Raw genomic sequence first — 22,130 nt, 5'->3', positions numbered from 1 at the left:
TCTGCCCACTCTCAGGATGGGTAAGATGATCAAGAGAGACAGTCAGACTTACTCGCTTGGATTTTGGGCTTCATTCAGTTAACTGAAAATTTATCTCACTTCCCAAGTTAATGTCAGTAGTTTTTTTGTTTTGTTTTGTTTTGGGTTTTCTTTTTTGTCTTTGCATGTCAGGGATGATGATGCTTAGACCGTTGCATTATAAACCTCAAAAGGCTATTGAATGAGAGATGCAAGTCAAGTTTCCTGTTCTCCTGACCAGACACACCATGAAAACCCAACATCCCGTGGCTCCTAAGGCTTGAATCTGACCTAAGTGGTGTCATCCGAAAGAGGGTGCCTCAGTACAACTTAGATGGCCAGCTGCGTTTGGCACACCTGCCACCTGGGCTCCCTCAATGGATGACCTGGGTAGACCATCCAGCCTTCAGTTCTTTTGTTTCATTTTAGAACCTGGGTAACCCACTGCATTCCCACCTCCCCCCCACCCCCACCATTCTCCACCCCTCACCCCCCCCATCCTCCACCCCCACCCGTATTTCATAGACCTTGGGCGGCTAGATTGGTAGTCACCAAATGAAAAGAAATACGGGCGCCTGCACAGTAATTAGGCGGGGCTGGCCTGGAGCTCTGTATTCAGCCTTAATTGATTCCCTGGCACACAAACTAGAGCTGGCCCCGGGATCCTACACTTCTTTCAGTCTTGCTCAGCTCCCCTGGCTGTCCTCATCAATGCTCACTGTTCTCCACCTGTCGCCTCACTTTGTGACAGCTGAGTGACCAACACCCCTCCCCTCTGAGCCCCTGCCTGCCTTGACAGCTCTATCCACTACCAACTCCAAGGAGTTTGTTTTCAAGTCTTGGTTCTTGGCCGCCTTCAGGCTGGATATGTTGAATGAACACCAGATCCTTTCTGCCAATAAATATTCAGGTGAGCCCCATAATGCTACGGTGTTCATGGATTTGTCTTTCACAAACTCTAGCACTCACTGAATTACTTCCAGGGATTTCCTAGTCATGGGAAGAGAGATGACAACTCAGAACCTCCTGATGCACACATCCCAAGTGATGCACACATCCCAAGTGATGTCAAGAAGCCAACCCCGCCGGCATAGCAGACAAACAACAATGGCACGACTGGCAGGGGCTACAGGTTCAAGCAGCCTCATGTAGACAAGGTTCTAATGAATTCTGACTTCTGGTCCAGCCTCCTCACAGAGGTCCGGGAGTAGGATTTCCTAATAGGAGTCGCCAGCTACCTCTCTCTGCCTTTACAGATTGTTTCAATGGCATGACCAGAGCATCTCTGATGCTCAGCAAGTGGGTGGGGGATAGGGATCATGCACAAATGAATCAAGCTGGAGGGAAACTGCATCTAAAGCTGGAGAGATAGTTTGGTGGGTAAAATGCTTGTCTCACAAACATGGGTACTTGAGTTCGAGCCACAGGCATGGCAGGCACACACTTGTAATCCCAGCGCTGGAGAGTCAGAGGCAGTGGCATCCCTGGAGCCTTCTGGCCAGCCAACCTAGCCTACTTAGTGAGCTCCAGGAAGAGGCAGGCAGATTTCTGTGGATTCAAGCCCAGCCTGGTTTACGTAGTGAAACCGTGTGATTGTGTGTTTATGTATGTATGTTATATATTTTAAAATATATTTTATATATACTTATATATATATTATATACAAGACAAAGACAAAAGAAAAGAAAAAAATCGTCTCTTTTCTCTAGTTTAGGAATGTGGAGTTTATATTTTAATTCTGCACAGTGTCCCATAAATTACACAGCTGGTCCTGACTGTAAAGACGGCAACTTAGCCCTCGAATCTGGAGGGGATAGTGGGAACCTGGGCGTAAGGGAGAGAGAAGCCTTCAGGCAGGACAGCTGCTGGGTTAACTCAGTGGTATCATTTGCGCTTGAAAGCCCGAACACAAGGACCAAGCTTTGCGAGTCTGTCCTGCCCAGGCTGAGCCTGTAGGATGTTCCATGAGGTCCAGAGTCCCAAGCTCTGAGACAGATGATGATGGATCTTAGTGATTGTTGGGCCATGGCGGATGGATAGCTACTGTGACGACTTGGGTGGGACACTTGGGAAGGCAATGTGTGAGATAGGACAACAAAGATGGCTTCAGCAGAGAAGACTGTAAGAAGACTGTAAGGGGAATAGGTGATGAGAGGGCCGGGAAGGAACAAAGGGTGGGGGTCGCGTGACCATCAGCTCATGTAACCTCGGACAAAATGCTCAACCCTTGCAACAGTGACGTAAGTTATCAAAGAAAGACAACAGCATGTGTCTCAGTCGATCATGGAAAGCAAACGAGCAGCTACGTACAGTCCTCAGAAATTTACAGTATTCGCGTTCCTTCACTACTGTAACAAGGTACTAGAAAAGGAGGGAGGGTGGGTGGGCATGGCTTATGACTAGCAGTCTGAGATGGTGTGATTGAGCCATGCTTCTTTTCAAGGCTCTAAGGGAGAGTCACTTCTGAGCCTTTCTTCCACCTTCTGGAAGGTCCTTTGTTCATGGTAGTACAATTCCCGTGTTCCCGTGTGCATGTGTGTCTCTAGGTTTCCCTTGTGTGAGGGCATCAGTCTTGTCAGAGGAAGGCCCACCCCAATGACATCAGTCTAACCTTTGCCAAGGCTCCATCTCCACATAAGGCCACGTTCTGCGGCACTGGGCAGTAGGAGACCGTGACTCTTTGGAGAGACACCATCCAGTGCCTAGCAGCTGCCTGCCTGCCCCAGCTCTGTGGAAGGGCTCATCTTTGTTGTTTTGGCCCCCAATTGCTTGTCGATTTCTTCACAGGCATGTGGGAGAGGCCACTGGAGGACAGCCGAGGCCATGAGCCTGAATCTGTTGTGGTTACAATCTCCACAGTCAATCAACCAGGGTTTCCCAGCAGCACCTGGGGCCCAGGTGAGGGTAAACAAATGGAGTAAGAAGAGGGAACACGGAAAGGGGAACAAACGCATTCCGCCAAGCTGCTAAGACAACGGGCAGGCATGCCAGCAGCAATGTGCAGAGAGGGAAACTGCTCGCAGCCAGTCGGCCTCTGCAGCCTCTCAGGGGCCAGCAGGAGGCTTGGGACGCCAAGTGTGCAGACCTGAAAAGCACCGCACGGACGGACACACAGCGCCGCCCGCACAGAAGGAAAGCCAGGTTGGATCAGTTACTGATCCAAGTCCCTGTATAGGGGTGATCGTCTTTGCCTCCTGTTGACAAGTTCGAGGGCTCTTGGAAACCATGAACTGGCATTTGACCTGAGGCTGAGCAGTAGGAGTTAACAGGTCGGTTTATCAAACGCGCCCAGTCAGACATCACCTTAACAGAAATCTTCCTTGGATCCGGAAGCTGTTTTTCCAATAGGAAAAGATGGATGGAGCTGTGGGGTGAGGCAAGACTCAGAAAGAGGGAGCTGCTGTGCTCAATTGATGAGAGGACTGAGACATTGAAAGAGAGCCGTGAGGGGCTGCCTCGTGGGGGAGAGCTTGCCAAGCTGACGTGAGGACCTGAACTTGCTCTCCTGCACCCACATGAAACACTGCGGGAAAGCCAGGCAGGTGGCACGTGCTGGCAATCCCAGCACTGAGGAAGCAGAGGCAGAAGGCTCCTAAAACCAAACTGGCAAGTCCCAGGTCCCACGGAAAGAAATTGTCTCAAAAAAAAAAAAAAAAGAACAACACACACACACACATACACACACACATACACACACACACATACACACACACACATACACACACATACACACACACATACACACACACATACACACACACATACACACACACACACATACACACACACACACACACATACACACACACATACACACACACACACACACACATACACACACACACACACACACACACACACACAAGCCAGGAAAACTAAGGTGATGTTTCCTGAGAAACGGTGCCCAGGGTTGACCTCTGACCTCCACAGAATACATGTGTGCACACGTGCACAGTAGGCAAGTTAAGTAATAATTATTTTAATTAAAGTAGGCAGTGGACTCTGTGGGCACAGTACAGCCCTCGGCAGAGCCACAGAGAATCAGAGGTCGACTCCTCACTCGCTCTCCCCAAACCCAAAACCTCAACTTCTGGAGCTGTCTTCCTTTCTCCTCTTCTTTAATGCTTCCTAAACGAAACAGTTCCAGTCTAGTCTAAGGAAAAGGGTCAGTTCATTGGAGTGAAAACAGCTGGTGATGCTTCTTGACCCTTTGAGACTTCGTTCCCAGCCCTAATCAAACACTGTTCTCTTCAGGGTGACAGGGAGACAACGGCTGTCAGCACAGGGGACTCTAGGGGACAGTCGCAAATGCCAGTGTTATAGATGGTCAAGGCTATTCGTGGTTACAGAAATGCTCGAGAGACACCAGGACCAGCACAAGGAGGTAGGTCAATAGGTTCAGTGCTTTCTGGGGAGGCATGCAGGCCAGAGTTTGGATCCCAGAAGCCAGGTCAAAGCCAAGAGTAGTCGCACATGTTGGTAATCCCAGTAGTTCTATAGCATAGAGACAGAAGACTTCCCAGGAAGCTCGTGGGCCAATTAGCCTGGTGTACAGAGCCACAGACAACTAGAAAGACACTTGTGAAGGCAAGGACTACCATAGACGTTACCCTCTGACCTTCCCATGTGTGCTGCTGGAGCAGGCATGCTGCATGCTACATGGTACGAGACACATGTCGAGGCGACTGTATTTTACATATACCGAGTTAAAGGACATTTACTGTGGATGCTCATTCTTGTTTTACTTTGCCTATAGTGGTCATTATAATATCTGATTTTCCATCAACAGATTGTTCTGTACCTCCGCTAGCTGGCTACATTTCTAACGTATGATTCCCTCGGTGATGGTTTTATTAAAATCTAGCTTCGATAAAGGGTTTAGTGGCTGATGAAACTTGCCAAGGCTGCGACTGTTCTGCGGATTGCCCCTGTGGTCCTCTGCCCTCCATAACTATAGCAAGTTCGCCCTTGCTGACAGTTCGCTGAAGTTCACACAGGGTCAGCTAGGGCTCCTTTCTCACCGCCTGCTTGAATAGTAATAATGATGATAATTATGCTAATGCACACCTTGCCTTCGAACACTGCAATTTCATCCCAGCCTGTGAGGCTGAATCACAAACACTTAACATTCTTTAAAGTAGAACTCTCAATGAGTACATCAGTCTGCCTAAGCCCTGCCTAATAATTTACCTTCTCACTGAAAAGAAGGTGCGTGGGCCGTGAAGGTAAGTGGTACAGACTAGGCTTTCATCAGTAATAAGTCACATTCCAGAAAGTTCCACAGAGTTCCAGAGAAGGCTGTAGGATCAGTAGCTCATCACTGGACGTCTTCTAAAGATACAGGCTTCATCATGTTTATCTGCTCACATAGGAGTAGTGGCCGGAGGCACTTTTTGTGGTCAGGCCTGTCTGGCAGTAAATGACCTCAGCCAGGAGGGCTGTGTGTGTGTGTGTCTCCTTCCACGCACTCATCTTGTCCAAGGTCTTATTCTATCTGAGAATCAGTCTGGAGCAATTCTTGATGTATCGTGGGTTTTTCATATTACACCACGTTACATTTTCTATTGTAGAAACAAAATTAAAACCTCCTTTGAAGCTATAAGGAACATTCTGGAAAATCAGGAAGAAGGATGTCCAAGTTGTTTTGCTAAACGGAAGGCTCAAGTGAACAGAGAGACACCCCTTCTACTCCTGTCACAAGGATAGGTTCCCAGCCCCGCTGTGACAAGATTCCCCATCCAGCATGTCACCAGTTCCTCACGGCTCAGAGGGACTGGAGGCTGAGCGTGGAGTGCTATTTCTTTGTACATAACAGTTAACAGCAATAAAAGGCAGAGCAGAGAGAGGCTACATATGTACTCACAAATGTACACACACTGAAAACAATCACTAGTCACTCACTCTTCCAATCCAGGGAAGAAAATAAAGAGCTCGCTTTCACACCAGGTTTGTCCTGTTTATGTTTACGATGTCTATATCCAGAAGTGGACACTGAACTTACGAGGCATCAGGAAAGCGCAGGGCAGGCGACTTCCAATGGCCCCGAGGGAGAAACAAAGTATAAAGTTGTACAAGCCCCAACTCTGAAAATATATGCAGCCAGCCTTCTGTAACCATGGATCCCACACTCATGGGCTCAACCAACCGTGCAGGGCAAACACTCGGGGGCGGGGTGAATAGTGTCTAAACTGAATATTAGAGACTGGTTTTCCAAATAATAAGGGATGGCAGTTGTTTGCAGCATTCCGTTGCACTACGTGTTGTTGAATGATCTGTAAGCAGACGGGGGTGTGTGTGCAGGTTACATGGGAAGCCTCTGGTACATTACAGAAGAAATGTGAGTATCCTCAGGGTTGGTCTGAGGAAGGCTGCCGAGAGGGAGCTACACTATATAAATATAAATACCCATTGGATACACACTCAAATGTGTGTTTCCTTTTGCCCAGTAAGCCACATGCATCTAAAAACATCCTCATCTTTGCCTAAGGACACAATGCTTTTTTTATTAACAAGAGATGTTTCGATCCCAAGATGAGTTGGTTCTGAAAACTTAAGTTACTGGGCCTTAAAAGAATAGGAACGAGAAAAATGAGCAGCCTCCCCACTGCCGGACGGCATTCTTACATCACCCACTTGAAAATCAAATCTGAAACAGAGTTCTGACAGGCTTGCTATTTTCCTTGGTGCCAGGAACCATACAATAGACCTTTTTCCCCCCTCTTTGGACAAAGCTCTTAAAATACTTGGAAATTCAGATGGACTGAGTCATGGAGCTGTGCAAATGCTACACACCAGTTCCTGCCAGTGGCTGGCTCTCTCTCTCTCTCTCTCTCTCTCTCTCTCTCTTTCTCTCTCTCTCTCTGAAACAATAGTTGATTTTCAGTGTCTGGCAGAAGGAAATATTTTGGGTAGCGTTGTGACTTGCCTACAAAAGTAGCGACAGGGCTGAGAGTGGTCTGAAAGCGGGAACCATCTTTCTGGGTAGGAGGTGGTGGAGGGCTCCCCTCTACTCAAGGTGGGCCCTACTTTGTCGCTTAGTGCTTAGTGCCAGGCCTCACAATAGTAAAGATGCTGCTGTCTAAAAGCAGTGTGTTTGTGTGTGAGTGCCAGGGGCTGACTGCACGTGGGTGTGCAGAGGTGAGTGGGGTCGTGGGCAGAGAGACAGGAGGGATGGCCACAGGGGAACGAGGAAGGAAGCCCACAAGGAGACCCTAGGGAAAAGCAGACCTGCACCCATTTCTTTGGCTTCCTCTCCTTCTCCACTTAAAGACTCAGATGGAACGGAACCCTGCATGCCATTGATCCCTGAGATTTTAAGATAGCCAAGGTATGCTGCAAACTCATCCTTGCTCTGAGCAAGTAGAGGCTTCAAGCCCGGACATCTCTGCAGCACAGGACTGTAGCTGACTCCTGCTTATGGAAAATGGTTACGTTTGAATGAGGAGGGGAAAAGGCTCAAGCCAGTCCCTCAGAGGGAAGGAAGGGGGTTGGGGTGGGGGGGCTGAGTAAAATCCCCGCCCCGGACAGAATGGAGAAACGCCCTCACAGAAGGCTCTCCATTCCTCCTGTGGAGGACCTGAAAGTTCCCTGGTCTAAGAAGGCATTCTGGGCTTCAGGACACAGGCCATGAGAGTGTATTAGAACTCTTCGTTCAAATATTTTAAGGGCCAGCAAAATGGCTTAGCAGATAAAGGCACCTGCAACCAAATCTGGTGACCTGAGTTCGATCCCCAGGAACCCATAGGTAGAAAGATCCCAATTCCTATAAATTGACCTCTAACCTTTGCATGCATAGCACACACATGCGTTCACACACAGTAATAAGTAAATAATGTAAAACAAAATTTTTAACAGTTTTAGTTTCTTCAAGTTCCAACGGGGACAGGGACAAGGCTACCGCGCTGCTCCAGTTTCCTAGGCCTGCAAGGGGGAGGGGTAATAGGGGAGGGATAGACACAGGGTGGGGTGGGGTGGGGTGGACACTGGTGACTCTTCATCCCCACAGCTACCTTGTGCGTTGGAAGTTGCTTAGCAGCATCCTTGGGTGTCTTGGCTCAGCTCCACAAGCGCCCTTCCAGACTCTGCCAAACATCACTTAGTCACAAAATCTTTCTGGTTTCCATTAAACTTCTAGGGAGGCACACTTTCCCTGCATACATAAGCACTGGCTGCAACCATGTGACTATGCAGCACCTCCGTGAGTGCTGGGGACCTCAAACAACCTGCTGTGAATCCCAGCACCACAGAGGCCCCAGGCAAGGGGAGTCCTTCGGCCTTATGGGGATCTGCGAATGCTTTCAAGGGGTGTGGCAGTGACTTTTCTGCTGCTGTGATAAAACACTATAAGCATAAGCAACAGTACGGAAGAGACAGTTTATTTTGACTTATGGTTCCAGAGAGATGAGTCCACCTTGACGGGATGGCAATTTGCAGGCATGGCAGCAGGAACATGGAGGGCTCACATCTTTAAAGCCATGTGTGAGGCAGAGTGGGGAACCAGAAAGTGACACTCGTCCTAAACCTCCCTAAACCTCCCAAACAGCCCCACCAGCTGGAGACCAGGTGCTCAGATACCTGCATCAGAGGAGACATTTCTTATCTAAACCACCTCAAAAAGCTGAACAGCCGTGGACTCTGACTTAAAAGGGGGATTCAGAACAGAAGGATCTCTGAACTTGACCCTGGAAGTGGAAGAGATAAATCAGGCCCAAGAGACCACAAGATCTACTCTGCTCACAGATGTGTAGTGTTCCACAGAGAGGGGCCTGCAGCATCCCTCCTCCTCCTTCCTATGCTGGGGGCAGCTTCTGCCTCCACTCTGACCTGCCCACAGGTCATTTCGGTCACCTGCTTTGGAACAAGTGTTTAGTCATTCAAGTCTCAGAAAGCTGAAAGCAGGGTTACACATGGGTGTGCCTTCTATTTCACATCCAAAGAGACCAAAGAGACCTACAAGGCTGGACATCCTTTCTTTTTTCTTCTAATGGAAAGGGGCTGCCACACTGTCTGCATCTCTTTAAGCAGATCCCTCAGTGGCTGTACAAATTGGCTTTCCAGATAAGATCGTTCGCTCTCATTTCCACCTGTTGTCCGTCCAACAGGCAGGGGAGGGGGAGGGGTGGGGCCAGTGACAGGTCTCTTGTTCCTCGGGACAGTATAATTAATGATTTATGATTTCAAGCCTGAGAATTTTAGAAGCGGCCAAACATGAAAAGTTGTCTGAGTCATGAGGAAGAAAGGAAATGGCTCAGTGGCCCGGTGAGTGCCCTTAGACTCCGAAACACTCCTGTGACAGCTGTCACACGTAAGCGCCACACGGTCCTTTGCAGACAAAAAGGGTTATTTTATCCAGATTCCTCCCCACATGGCCCGGGAAAAGAAACTCGTTTGTAATCATCAAAGGAATGCTGACAGAATACACTCTATTATACTCATGCGAGTTCAAGATTTGTTTTGGAGATCATTCTTCGATTCCCTCCTCCCTGTTCCTCTGAGCCCAAATGAGGCTATTTGTATTCACGGGGCATCTGAGGCACGCATGAAATCAGACCATTCGCAAACATGGTTCAGATTCAGCGGCCCGAGTTGTGAATTTCAATGGTGCCTGGTTGCCTGGACTTACATTGCACTGTGTTTGCAAAGCTTGGCAGCGGGGCTGAAACTACGGGCCTCAAGCACCACGCCACGCCAGCCTCTAACTTGTTAATGCAGAGAAGGTGCGGTGTTGGGGCCTGAGTACTGTAGGGGTACAGGTGTTGGAGATGGGGTGAGTCAGGTGTTATGAACATGTAAACCTGTGCACAGGCGGAGTCGTCTGCCAGGTCCGTGGCATGGAATGAAACACTCGTGTATAGCTCTGCGGTTTGGTTATTGCTTCAGAGGCTATGGAAATTCTATTATCTATCTGTGGCACAGAATGAAACACTCATGTGTAGCTCTGTGGTTTGATTATGACTTCAGAGGCCTGGCAATTCTATTGACTATCCCCTAAACTCCTCCCTAAGGATGTGCGTGTCCATGAATCCATCAAAACCAAGAACAGGACAAGAGTGGTTGGCTCACAAGAGTGGGCAGTCATGTGTCACCGCTGGAACCTGAGAGACTTTTCCTTTCCCTTGGGTCCCCCTGGAACTGAGCCTCCCCTGGAGGGATGTGTGAGTGTCTCGGGCTGGTAGTCAGTGGAAGAGCTAGAGTTTGTCACGAAAGGGTCCAGTGAATTTAGACAAAAGAAGAAAATATCTGGGCTGAGGATGCAACCTGGAGGCAGAGTACCTGCCTGCCTGGCATGTGTGAAGTCCTGGATTTAATATCCGGGGGAGAGAGAGAGAGAGAGAGAGAGAGAGAGAGAGAGAGAGAGAGAGAGAGAGAGACCCAGAAGAACATCTCTCTTATGATAAAGATATGCAAGGCAGGCATGGTCTCGCACAATTTTCACCACAGCACTTAGGAGCCAGATGCAGGCAGGTCTCTGTGAGGCAAGACGGACCTGCACAATGAGTTCCAGGCCAATAGATCTACTTAGTGAGACTTTGTTGAAGAAGAGGAGTGGGGAGGAGGAAGAGGAGGGGGGAGGAGGAGAAAAAGGGGGAGGAGCCACTTGTGGTGGTTTGAATAAAAATTATCCCCATAGGCCCTTTATATTCGCATGTTTAATCCCCAGCTGGTAAACTGTTTTGAGAAGGATTAGGAGGTGTGTCACTGTAGCTTTGAGGTTTCAAAAGCCCATGCCAGTCTCCCTCCCTCTCCCCTCCCTCCTCCCACCCCTGCTGCTTCTGCATCAGGATGTGAAGATAGTACCCCAGCATCCAGCATCATGCAGTGCCTGCCTGGGTGCTACCATCTTTCCCACCACGATGATAATGAACGAACTCTCTGAAACTGTGAGCCAGCCCCCAATTAAATGCTTTCTTTTACAAGTCATCTTGGCTGTGGTATCGCCTCACAGCCCTACAACAGTAACTCAGACACCACCACAGAGTGTGAAGACAGAGCAGGTCCCCTGGGAATGGATCGAATGCTGCAAGGCGTCTGTGTTCTGTGTCACTGCTCTTTCTCAGGCATCCTCCCTGGACCTAATGTCCTCTGCGAAGGGCACCCTGTAGAAGCCCTTTCAGCGAAGCTTCATCACTGGCGAAGGTCTTCACTTCATATTCATCTTTGTAACTACTCTGACGTATCTACAGCCCTAGACTGACGGTCATTTGGGTTTTCATTTCCTTAGAAGCACCCCGATTTATCTCCCTGTCTCTGTCTCCCGGTGCTGCTGATGGGGAGAGGGACTTTATAGATAATATTTTCCCCTCAGTTTGCTTGTTTTTAGTATTTTACAGGTTTGATATGTCTGTCAATTACCTTGCATGAGTTGCTTAAAACGGAATCTTTCAAAAGTTCCTGCCGGGTGTGGTGGCGCACGCCTTTGATCCCAGCACTCGGGAGGCAGAGGCAGGCGGATTTCTGAGTTCGAGGCCAACCTGGTCTACAGAGTGAGTTCCAGGACAGCCAGGGCTACACAGAGAAGCCCTGTCTCGGAAAACAAAAAGCAAACACAAAAATTCCTGAATACCCATCATACTACGGTTTTGTGATGTTCAGTGTGCACCTGTCTTGTTTTCTCCCTTTCTGGAGAATTTTCCAGTGTGCTAACTTTCCCTTCCATCCTTCCTGCTTCATCTTAAGTAATTTCTCTAGTATTTCCATATCGCTGTTTCTCTCTTCAGCTGCGTCTCTGCTCACCAAGCTGTCTACAAGGATGTTCATCTCCGTCAGTGTATTCTTCACATCCGGAGCTACACTTAGCTACCCTTCCTCTGGACATTCTTCTTCTTGATGGACTTTTGTTCTTTTCTGATTCAGGGAATCCCATCTTTCACTTCTCGGGAGCTCTCTTGCTACTGCTGAGTATCGCTTGTATAATGCCGTTTTCAATTGTGTGCTCACAACCGGCAGACTCTCACCTACACGAATCTTTTTTAATTAAATTGTATGTGTATTGAGGGGGCGTTCATATGAATCTTGAGTGACTTGTGTTGCTAATGTTTCCATGTAGGGGACATCTATGTATTTATTTTTTTCTAGGTACAACATGGATTAAGAACACGGGTAAATGCTGGCTCTGGGAAAATCAGCAATGAACATTATGGAAGTGGTTTTACTTTAAGTCACTTGGAATTTATGTTATTTTTCTTCCCTTGATATTAGAAAATTGTCAAGATTAAAACCTCTTCATTTTAAAATGGAATTATAAGGAGTAAATGAGACTTGAATGTGAAACTCGTGGAATAGCATCTGAGATAGAGGTCTCTGACTCGCTTCTCATCTGATAAACCAGAGGTGTTTCCAACTCATCCGTGTTTCTCACTTGTGCTGAGGGAGGCCACGTGAGGAGGCCACTGAGGGAGGCCACGTGGGGAGGCCACATGAGGAGGCCACTGAGGGAGGCCATGTGAAGAGGCCACATGAGGAGACCACGTGAGGAGGCTACTCTATGTGCTAAGGCAGAGTTTTAACTGCAGTTGGCCATACCTAGGGACCAGTAACAGGCTCCCCTTCTAAGGGCAGGCAAAATTGAGAGATAGCTGGGCCAATCTGGGCATCTCCTCATAGTGCTACAGTCTTTTTTTTTTTTTTTTTTGGTTTTTCGAGACAGGGTTTCTCTGTGTAGCCCTGGCTGTCCTGGCGCACTTTGTAGACCAGGCTGGCCTCGAACTCAGAAATCCGCCTGCCTCTGCCTCCCGAGTGCTGGGATTAAAGGCGTGCGCCACCACGCCCGGCTAGTGCTACAGTCTTAACAATCTTAGAGACTCCATGATCAATGCTCCTACTGCAAGCTACTTCCTTACCGAGAGACACAGACATCCCAACTTCATTTAAACAGTAACCGCCATCCATAAAAGTTCAAAAACCTTTGTCCTTCTTTCTTCAAGCCATTCCTTAGCTCAAATGATAAGTGTGTGGATTTCTGAAACCAGATGAGTACTGGGCTCAAATCCTGACTCTAAGTTTTATTGACAGGAGGGGAGAAGTAGGCAAAGCAAGCAGTAAGGGATGAGTGATGGTCCAGGGGAAGATGCTGTCTCATTAACCTACAGCTGGCTCCTTTTCAGGGATGCTAAGTCCTGGGCTGACAAAATGAGAGAGAAGATAAGTGATGTCCACATTTTATTGTAATGACCCATCTATCAAAATATCTAAAATAAACCACCTCTAACATGTGTACATTTATTTATAAATTATACACTGTTCCACTGTGAATGTACATGCCAATGACAAAACAGCAAATATGACCTGCGCTCCCTGTGCACGGGAACCACTGCCTATGGACATACTCCAGATCGAAAGGTTTTAATTTTTATTTGTTTCTTTGTTATGGAGCTTTGGCTGGCCCAGATCACACTATATAGACCAGGCTGGCCTCAAACTCAAAGGAGTCTGCCTACCTCTGCTCCTGAGTGCCAGGATAAAAGGGGTTCCCTACCACACCTGGCCTTCAATTATGCCTGTGCACCCCTGAAGTTCACTGCCGTTGCCAGCTTGGGTCATTCCAGCACTCAAGAGGCAGAGATAAGGACTGCAGGAGTTCAGTGGCATCTTCAGCTAGCTCCACAGTGAGCTGGAGGCAAGTTGAGCTACATGAGACTCTTACACACACACACACACACACACACACACACACACACACACACACACACATGTGTATGCACACAAGCACTCATGTGCACACGCACATGTACTCACATACATTCACACATGCATGCACACACATGCATGTCTCTTCTGTCTCTCTATCTCTCTCTCTTTCTCTCTCTCAAACTCATACACAATTTGTACCTGCTCTGAATTGGTACAGGCTCCTTTTCCTTGGGTCCATTTGCTAAACAATATAGCAACTATCTGCATATAGCTCTGGGCTGTTTTAGGTATAATAAGCAATGGCTGAAAGCCTACAACAGGAGCTGTGTGGTTAACACTCAGACCATGTGTCATTTACTCAGAAAGGAACATTTGATGTCCATGGAGGTCCTGGGGTGACTCCTCAAGAGATACTGAGAGATGACGAGCATGATCATCTGTGTCACCCATGACCACAGCCTCTTTCCAATGAGTGTCATGAGAAGCTGTGAAGGGAAGTGTCACTCCACGAGCTGTCTAAAAAGGCTGGGTGAACGTAGACACGTTTTTGTTGGCCTTGTTCCCTTGACACCATCAAAGGTCATGTCCCTAGGCTAGCCGAAGTTCAGTGTTGGAGGTAGCTCCCGTTCTGCCAGTGAGGCATTAGGGTAAGTTAGTTTCCCTGTACGAGGCTGAGTTCTTGTCTGTAAATGAGACTAATACTCGCCATGGGGTTGCTACAGGGCTGAAATCAAATAGCACTGAGCTCAATTAATTTCAATCCCTTCTTGCTGTTTCTTCCCCGGTACCGCTGCTAGGCTGCCCTTTTCATACAGCACCAGGGAGACCACAGCCATCCATAAGGGGCCCACTTGTGAGCTGAGACATCTCTTCCCTGCAGAAGGGGCCAGCAGGACATTTTTCAAGTGCAGTTGCTTTCCACGGAAACGGACAGGCAGTTCGAGAGCCTCGTTCCTCCTCTCTCTTTCTGTGAGAGCCAGACAACTTCAGACATTCAGTTTGGTGTCCTTCTGGTATGGGCTGGCGTCTCACGAGGTAACAATTTTTTTTTAAGTGACAATAACTCCTAGGTAAAAGGGTAAAGTAACTGAAGCATGATAAAATGCAGATGGCATGTGTTTGTGTGTGTGTGTTCGTGTGTGTGTACGAGTGAGTATGTGTACATGTGCGTGTGTGTACTTGTATTTGAGTATGAGTGTGTACATGTGTGTATGTGTGTGTGTGTGTGTGTGTGTGAGAGAGAGAGAGAGAAGGGGAGGGGGAGGGAGAGGGAGAGGGAGAGGGAGAGGGAGAGGGAGAGGGAGAGGGAGAGGGAGAGAGAGAGAGAGAGAGAGAGAGAGAGAGAGAGAGATGGAGGAATAGAGAATATGTGTATTGTGAGATGGTGATATGCTGGAGAAACACAGGCCCGATATCCCTGGCGGGTCACCTTGGGCTAATGGGGAAGGGGAACCCATTCAGCCATGTTCTGGTGGACTGATACATGAACAGGAAGTAGGTCTGTCCTGTGACTATTGACATAGTGCTTCTCAACTGGCTGCACCTTGGAATTGCCTAGGGAGCCCTTAAAAGAACCCAGTGCCTGGCACTCTACGGGTTAGTTCAACCCGAAAGCCTAGAATGCAGCCAGACACCAGACATTCGGCTCTCCTAGAATTGTATCCCTGGGTATAAAGGCTATTCTATACAGTTAGGGTTACACATTGCTTGTCTGGGAACAAAACAGGACAATTTTGCTTCCTAAAAATGGACAATTATGTGTGCCCTATCTCCTTCTCAGGACTTGGCCTCTAAGACCCGCCGTTATTACATCCTGAAATTCTGGCCAGTGAAACATGAAGCACCCAGGCAGGACGATTGGTTGGATTCCAGATGATGTGTGTTACAGACTGATTTGCGTGCCACCTGGATTCCCGTTAGAATGGGAGTAAACTAGGAGGTATAAGGATTTTTTGGGTTTTTTTTTTTTGGTTTTTCAAGACAGGGTTTCTCTGTGTAGCCCTGGCTGTCCTGGAACTCACTCTGTAGACCAGGCTGGCCTCGAACTCAGAAATCTGCCTGCCTTTGCCTCCCAAGTGGGTATATGGTTTTTAAAATGGGTGTTAGGTTAAGACAAGGGCACTCTGTGGGCCCTGATCCGTGTGACTGGTGGCTTTAGAAGAAGAAATGAGCACACGGACAGACACACAGAAGGATGAACGCATAGATGAGAAGCCAGCTGCCTCTAAATCAAGGACAGAGCCAAATGTTGGTGTTAGAGGCCCAGCCTCTCAAACTGCTTCTTTATTTATTTAATTTTTATTTTATTTGTTTTATTTGTTTTAAGAGCTTTAAAAGGGATTTTGAAAAGTGTTTTGTGTATATGTGTTTTCCTCATGTATGTGTGTGTACCACACGCATGTCTGACTCTCGAAGAGGCTAACAGAGTACACTGGGTGCCCTGGAACTGCGGTTACAACATGTAGGTATGAGAAACTGAACCCAGGTCCTCTAAAGAGCAGTGTTCTTTTTTGATTGTTTTGTTTTTCTTTGTGTGATTTGTTTTGTTTTGCTTTTGCTTTTTGAGACAGGGTTTCTCTATGTAATCCTGGCTGTCCTGGAACTCACTCTGTAGACCAGGCTGGCCCTGAACTCAGAGATTCACCTGCCTCTGCCTTCCAAGTGCTGGGATCAAAGGTAGGTGTTACCAACAGTCAGAGCTGTTAACTGTTTTGCAAACTCTTGAGCCCCTAATTTTTTTTTTTACATTTTTGATACAGTTTATGGAGGACGTGCGTACGTGTCACTGCATCTGAGAATTGCAGGTCAGAAAACTCACTGGTAAAGTCTGTTCTCTCGTTCCACCATGCAGGTCCAGGTGGTTGAACCTAAGTCATCCGGCTTTGTACCAAGTGTCTTTACCCCACGGATCTTACCCCAGGACCCCAACCTTCCAAACTGTGAGCATATGTCTGTGTTCATGAAACCCATTCTGCAGTAATTAGTTATGGTCACCTGAGCAGATGAACAAGCTCTAGTTCCAAGAACAACATACCAAAGCTCAGGGGAAACAAACCTATACACTGTATCAACCAAGACTCTGGCTTCTCTTTCTCTCCACACTTGGCCCCAGCCCAAGCCTCCGAACTTCTTTAAGGAGAAAGGGAAAAGAAAATGGGAAAGGAAAGAAATTAAGATGAAAGGAACCCCGTCCCTGTCTGTCCTCAGCAGAGAAACAACAGAAAGGCCACGCAAAACAGCTCAACAAATGGCCCAGACAGGCGGTCCATATTCCTCCTGATTTTAAGGAGCATACTTGTCTCCCAGTGACGGAGAGTTAGAGTTCCTCTAATTACCCTATGGATTGTCTTCAAGGTTCAAGTGTTTGCTGTGATTGATCCCCAGAACCTGGAGTGGGGACAGGGGGTGGGGACGGGGGGGTGGGGCGCGGGGGACTGCTCTCTGACCTCCACAGATGCACTTTAGCCTCTGTGTGCCCTCACACACACACCACACACACATACACACATGTATACAAACAATGATCCATAAAACTCAAAGAAAAAAAACCAACTCATTAAGTGCAGAAGGGCACTGTTCACTCTCTCTGAGAGAGACACCCGGAAGCCCCATGAACTAGATGGAGTTCCTCAGTAGGCAAATGCCTTGTTTTTTAATGGTTGAGACTCCAAAAGGCACCCCACCACCCTACACCCCAGCCCCCTGCTTTGTTCTCTAAAGAAAGAAAGTGTTAGAAAGACATCTCATTTCTGTTTGCTTCCTAAGAAAGGAAAAGGAGATAATCTGGGGTCACTTTGGACATCTTGAGCCTGTTCCTGTATTTGAGGGCTTTAGAATAAAGTTCAGGACTTCACCTGAAGGAGGAAAAAATGGACAAAAGCCAGGCACTTAAGGCTGGAGCTGAGGGTCATGGGCACTGATCTTGTTTTCCCTGAGAATATATATATATATATTCTGTTCACTCTCTCTGAGAGAGACACCCGGAAGCCCCATGAACTAGATGGAGTTCCTCAGTAGGCAAATGCCTTGTTTTTTAATGGAGAATATATATATATATATACATACATACATATATATATATATATACACATATACATACACATATACATATACATATACATATACATATACATATACATATACATATACATATACATATACATATACATATATATGCACGCTCGTGTGTGTATGTGTGCATGCACGTGTGTGTGTGTATATACATACATGTATATATATGTATATATAATACATACGAAAATAAATTTATAAAAATAAATATATATTTATGTAGAGAAAAATGTACACATTTGTTTATTTTGTGTGTTTGTGCACATACACACATTCCACAATGTGTATGTGTGTGTGGAGATCAGAGGACAACTGTCCTTCAACCACGTGGGTCCAGACATCAAACTGAGGCCATCAAGCTTGGTGGTGAGCTTCTTTACCCACTGAGCCATTTGCCCACCCTGGGATACATTTGTAATGCAGGGATGGTAGCCTTTCCATGGCCATCACAGTTGGGAAGCCCAAAATCTTCAGTGAGAAGAGGGCGTGGGAGAGCCTGGGCCTCAGCAGTCTTGGAGTGATTAGCCAAAGTCACAAGCACACAGGGGAAGGACAGGATGCTATGGAGCCTCTGGATTATGAAGAGATCTGATGGTAGAATCTCTAGGGGTGGGGGGAATCAATGACCCAGGAAAAAACGACACCAGCTGACAGCCTAAGGCGTAAGCCTGGGAAAGCTGCAAAGGAGAGGGGACATAAGTAATGTTCTCAAACTGCAGGGATGAACCGTGAGTCTTTCTTTGCACTCAATGACTCTGACAGGGGCCCTCTGGTGGGGCCCCACTACTTTCTGGGATGTTCTCTCACATGGACACTTCCTCTGTCCTTCTTCACAAGCCCAGGGGGAACCCCCTCTCTCTTCCACACCTTTTTGATGTTTCTTTTATTCAGAAAACAGTCAAACATGCTCCCAGCCCTGGGCTATTGTGGTAAGGCTCTGCAGGGCAGAGCCTGCTGTGTCTGCTCCCTGGCTACACACTTGCCAAACTCCCAAAAGGGAACAGGCCTGCCTGTCCCCAGGAAATCAGGCAGTACCCTTAGAGGCCACAGGAAATAAATCACAAGAAGAGGCCAACACTCTCAACTGAACACTCGAACTGTCCATTTGGGAGCGTAGGTTTTCCCTGTATGCTACCACATGATTGCATGGTCTGCTCCCGCAGCTGCAATTTAAAGTTAAATGGGCCAACTTTTCTCGCTGAGACTATGGACTTTTTTTTCCCTGTCCCACATTATATAGAACCTGGGTTTAAACCTGAGCGGGCCTACAGTTTGGGAAGACAGGACCACATGTTTCTTTCTGTCCCTAGAGAGTAAGGAGGAAGGCTGAAATGGCCCGGCAATGCCACCACCTGCTGTTGGCTCTGAGACTTAGAAACCACGGAAAACAGCAGGAAAAGCCATCCATCAATCTCACCACTTAAGAACCAAAGCACCTGCTTCTCACAGGATGCTGCCTCCCGGTTTGTAGATTAGATCTGTTCTATGTCAAGGTGCTAAGCACAGTTAATTTCCAGACTCGTGTGTTAAACTGCACACTGTTAGTACTGTAACTGCTTCCCTCCAGAAACAAACGCTTAAGAGTCTATAATCTGCCGGCGGGGGAGTTTCATTACAATTTGTCTAAAGCAATATTTGTTCAGTTGCAATGATGTCATGGGATGAGGGTGGGGGGGGGGTTGGGGGTGGGGAGGGGTTGTCAGCTTTTAATTCTTTCCGTACAATAATCAGGGCAAGAGAGTGGCTGAACTCGGAGCTGCTTGCTATAGCTTAAATCAGCAAACACAGAAAGTTTCTGGAAGCCAAGACAGTTCTGTCACAGAAAAAAAAAGTCCACAGTGCTTAGAAAAAAAACCCATGAATTTCCTCAGCACATTTACCAGAGTTTGGATTCTCTGCAGCTTGGTTTTAAGGACTGTGGTTTGCTTGCCAAACAGGCATATCTTGGCTTCCTTGGCCGGGCAAGAACACTGCCTTGATATTAAATATTCTAAGCAAAGAACCTCTGACCTCAGCTAACAATGAATGACATTCTCTAAGCAAACCAGAAACCCAGCTCAAGTCTGCACTTCCAGTTTCTTTGCCTAGTAGTCTGTCACAGGAGCAGAGCAGAGCGGAGCAGACAGGTGACGTTACCACAATTATGCTGAAAAAGAAAAGAAAAAAACGGTAGCAAGGGGGTTGCTAGAGTCTGTGCCCAGCCTGAACTAGGCAGAAGGTCCCAAGAGAAAGGATGTAGGTAGAGATGCTTCCTGGGGTTGATGGAGAAAGATGCCGAGCAGATGGAGATCCGGGGCGGTGGCAGTGGTAAAGACATTTGTCACTTTGAGCATGGGTTCTAAAAACCATCCCCACAACTGCCACCTGCAGCCTTGCCTCACACCTTGCTAAGATATTTTGCTCAGAGGTCAGGTAGGAATTCGCCAAAGAGCACATTGATCTTTGACTTGGCAGGAGAAAGTCGTGTGTGTGTGTGTGTGTGTGTGTGTGTGTGTGTGTGTGTGTGTTGGGGGGGGTGCTGCTGCCACCTTTTGTTGGAGAGTCATGCCTCTGAGTATAGTCTCTGTTCTGTCAGCTTCTATCAGTCTCAGGACATCTCCACCAGACCTCCAATCTTCCCAGGCTCCCTCCCTCGAGGCTGGCTTGGACTTTCTGTCCAACGTGCCCTGGACTAGTCTCCTTACATGGGTACCCTGGAGTCTAGTTGGGACGCACCCTTATCGTGTGGGTGGCCAGCCAAATGAAACTCTTCGTCCAGAACACGGCAATCTTCCAGACTTGGGCGTGGTACCGGGCTCAGCTTAGGGGTCCTCTGGTGAACATACAAAGGTCAGGGCTGAGTCGCTGATGCCCAGGAAACTAACAAAAGTCAAGAGAGCCTCGAGAAACTCGAAATAAGTCCAGCCTTAATAAGGGCTGGCTTCCCTGCTACCACCACCTAGATGCCAAGGGCTCCCATGAGGCAAGACAACTAGTTAGGGAGAACACTTCAACTTTAATCCAACCAGGTAGTGCCCCATGCAGAGGCCATTCACCTGGGCAACAGCTAGGGGAACGCGAGCTCAAGGCAAGCAAGAGCGCTCTTACCAGAGAAATCGGTGAGCGCGGAGGTCTCTTTGGAGCACACTAGGACCGTGCAGTAGAACAGGCGCAGAAGCTGCCCCGGAGGCTCTACCTGCCTGCGGAGGCCCTGATTCTGCGCCGATTGGGGCGCGGGTGGCGGACGCGGGTGTCCCGGCAGGAGCATGATGCGCGGCGCGGCTGGGCGCGGGCGCTGGCGCTGGGATCGCAGGCAGGAGGACCGCGTCACATGGCGGGGCAAGTCCGTAGCCACCGGCTCCCGGCCCCCTGCCGCCTCCTTGTCCAGGCTGCTGGAGCTTCTTAGGCGGTCGCCGCCGGGTCCGGGATCCCCAGCCAAGGGGAGGGGGCGGAGACCCGGGGCGGGGCGAGGATTCCAGGGAGGCCGAGGCGTAGTTTCTTCAGAAGAAATCTTCCTGGCTCCATGAACCTAGGGAGCCTAGGGAGTTTAGGGGGTGTCACCTCGTGCTCCGGAGCATGACCGAGGCCGATCGGGGGGCGCCGAGCCCAAAGCGGAGAGCGTCTCCAGCAGCGACCCCGATGCTGCGCAGCTTGAGCGCTTTCCACGCCGGTGTCTCTAAGCGGGGTGATGGTCAAGAGCTGCTGGCTCAGCCTGCGCTGGCCCGGCGCCAACCTCACCCAGGCTGGTGGAGCAGCGCGGCTGGTGCCCGTCCGTGACGCACTTTAGAACCAAGGCAGCAGCGTACTGCCCTGGCTAGAGGGAAGCGGAGATCGTGGGAAGGGAGGTGGGAGGTGAGGTCCGGGAAATAGAAGCATTACCGTCTCTGCCACCTTCAGGGCTTGATGTTCAGCCACCAAGCACGCAGTACATCTTATCCCACTGAATGGGAGACTGGGTCCTCAACTTTCTTTCCACCATAGAAATCTGCCTAGGCTCTAGCAGTCCGGACCTGAGCGAGCTGATAGTCTCAAACCAGTCACGAGGCTCCGAGCCAGGTTCCTTTTGCCCGGATGGAGCTTCCTGTGGGTGCTAGTTGACAGCAGCCCTCGGGGATCTGAAACTGGGCTGGAATAAACAGCGGCTGAGCGCTTATAATCGAGCTTTGTTTTAAAATGGGCCATGGCATCTATATGACCCTGTTGACTACATGAGGTGTCTACGCATTTGGACACCCGTAGACCAATAGATCGTTGATGACACTAGGGACCATGAGGGGGAGTCCAGAGCTGCTGGGCCAGGTGCTAGGCACTCCGAGAGACCCCAGACCTAAGAACAGCGCAGGCATCCAGGCCCCGCGGCGCCGGCGGGAAGGAGAAGGGCCCGGCGGGCGGGCGGGCGGGCGGGCGCTCGGCACAAAGTGTTCCCCATCCAC

General features: G+C 48.6%; 1 protein-coding gene across 3 annotated transcripts in view; it reads right to left on the bottom strand.

Annotated features, from left to right (window-relative positions):
* The window catches only part of Eva1c (eva-1 homolog C), a 75,751-nt gene extending 54,008 nt beyond the window's left edge, over nucleotides 1–21,743 (bottom strand). For all 3 annotated transcript variants that reach the window (XM_021185198.3, XM_021185199.3, XM_021185200.3), the window contains exon 1: nucleotides 20,806–21,743. In XM_021185198.3, the coding sequence (XP_021040857.1) occupies nucleotides 20,806–20,965 (160 nt within the window). In that variant the 5' untranslated portion in view covers nucleotides 20,966–21,743. The remainder of the gene's footprint in view (nucleotides 1–20,805) is intronic.
* Between the last annotated feature and the right edge of the window lie 387 nt (nucleotides 21,744–22,130).

Source organism: Mus caroli, unplaced genomic scaffold (assembly GCF_978045245.1).
Source record: "Mus caroli unplaced genomic scaffold, Mus_caroli_1 scaffold_17, whole genome shotgun sequence".
Classification (NCBI taxonomy): Eukaryota; Metazoa; Chordata; class Mammalia; order Rodentia; family Muridae; genus Mus; species Mus caroli.
The sequence above is the reverse complement of the archived record's forward strand: the minus strand, read 5'-3'. Positions and strand labels throughout refer to the sequence as shown.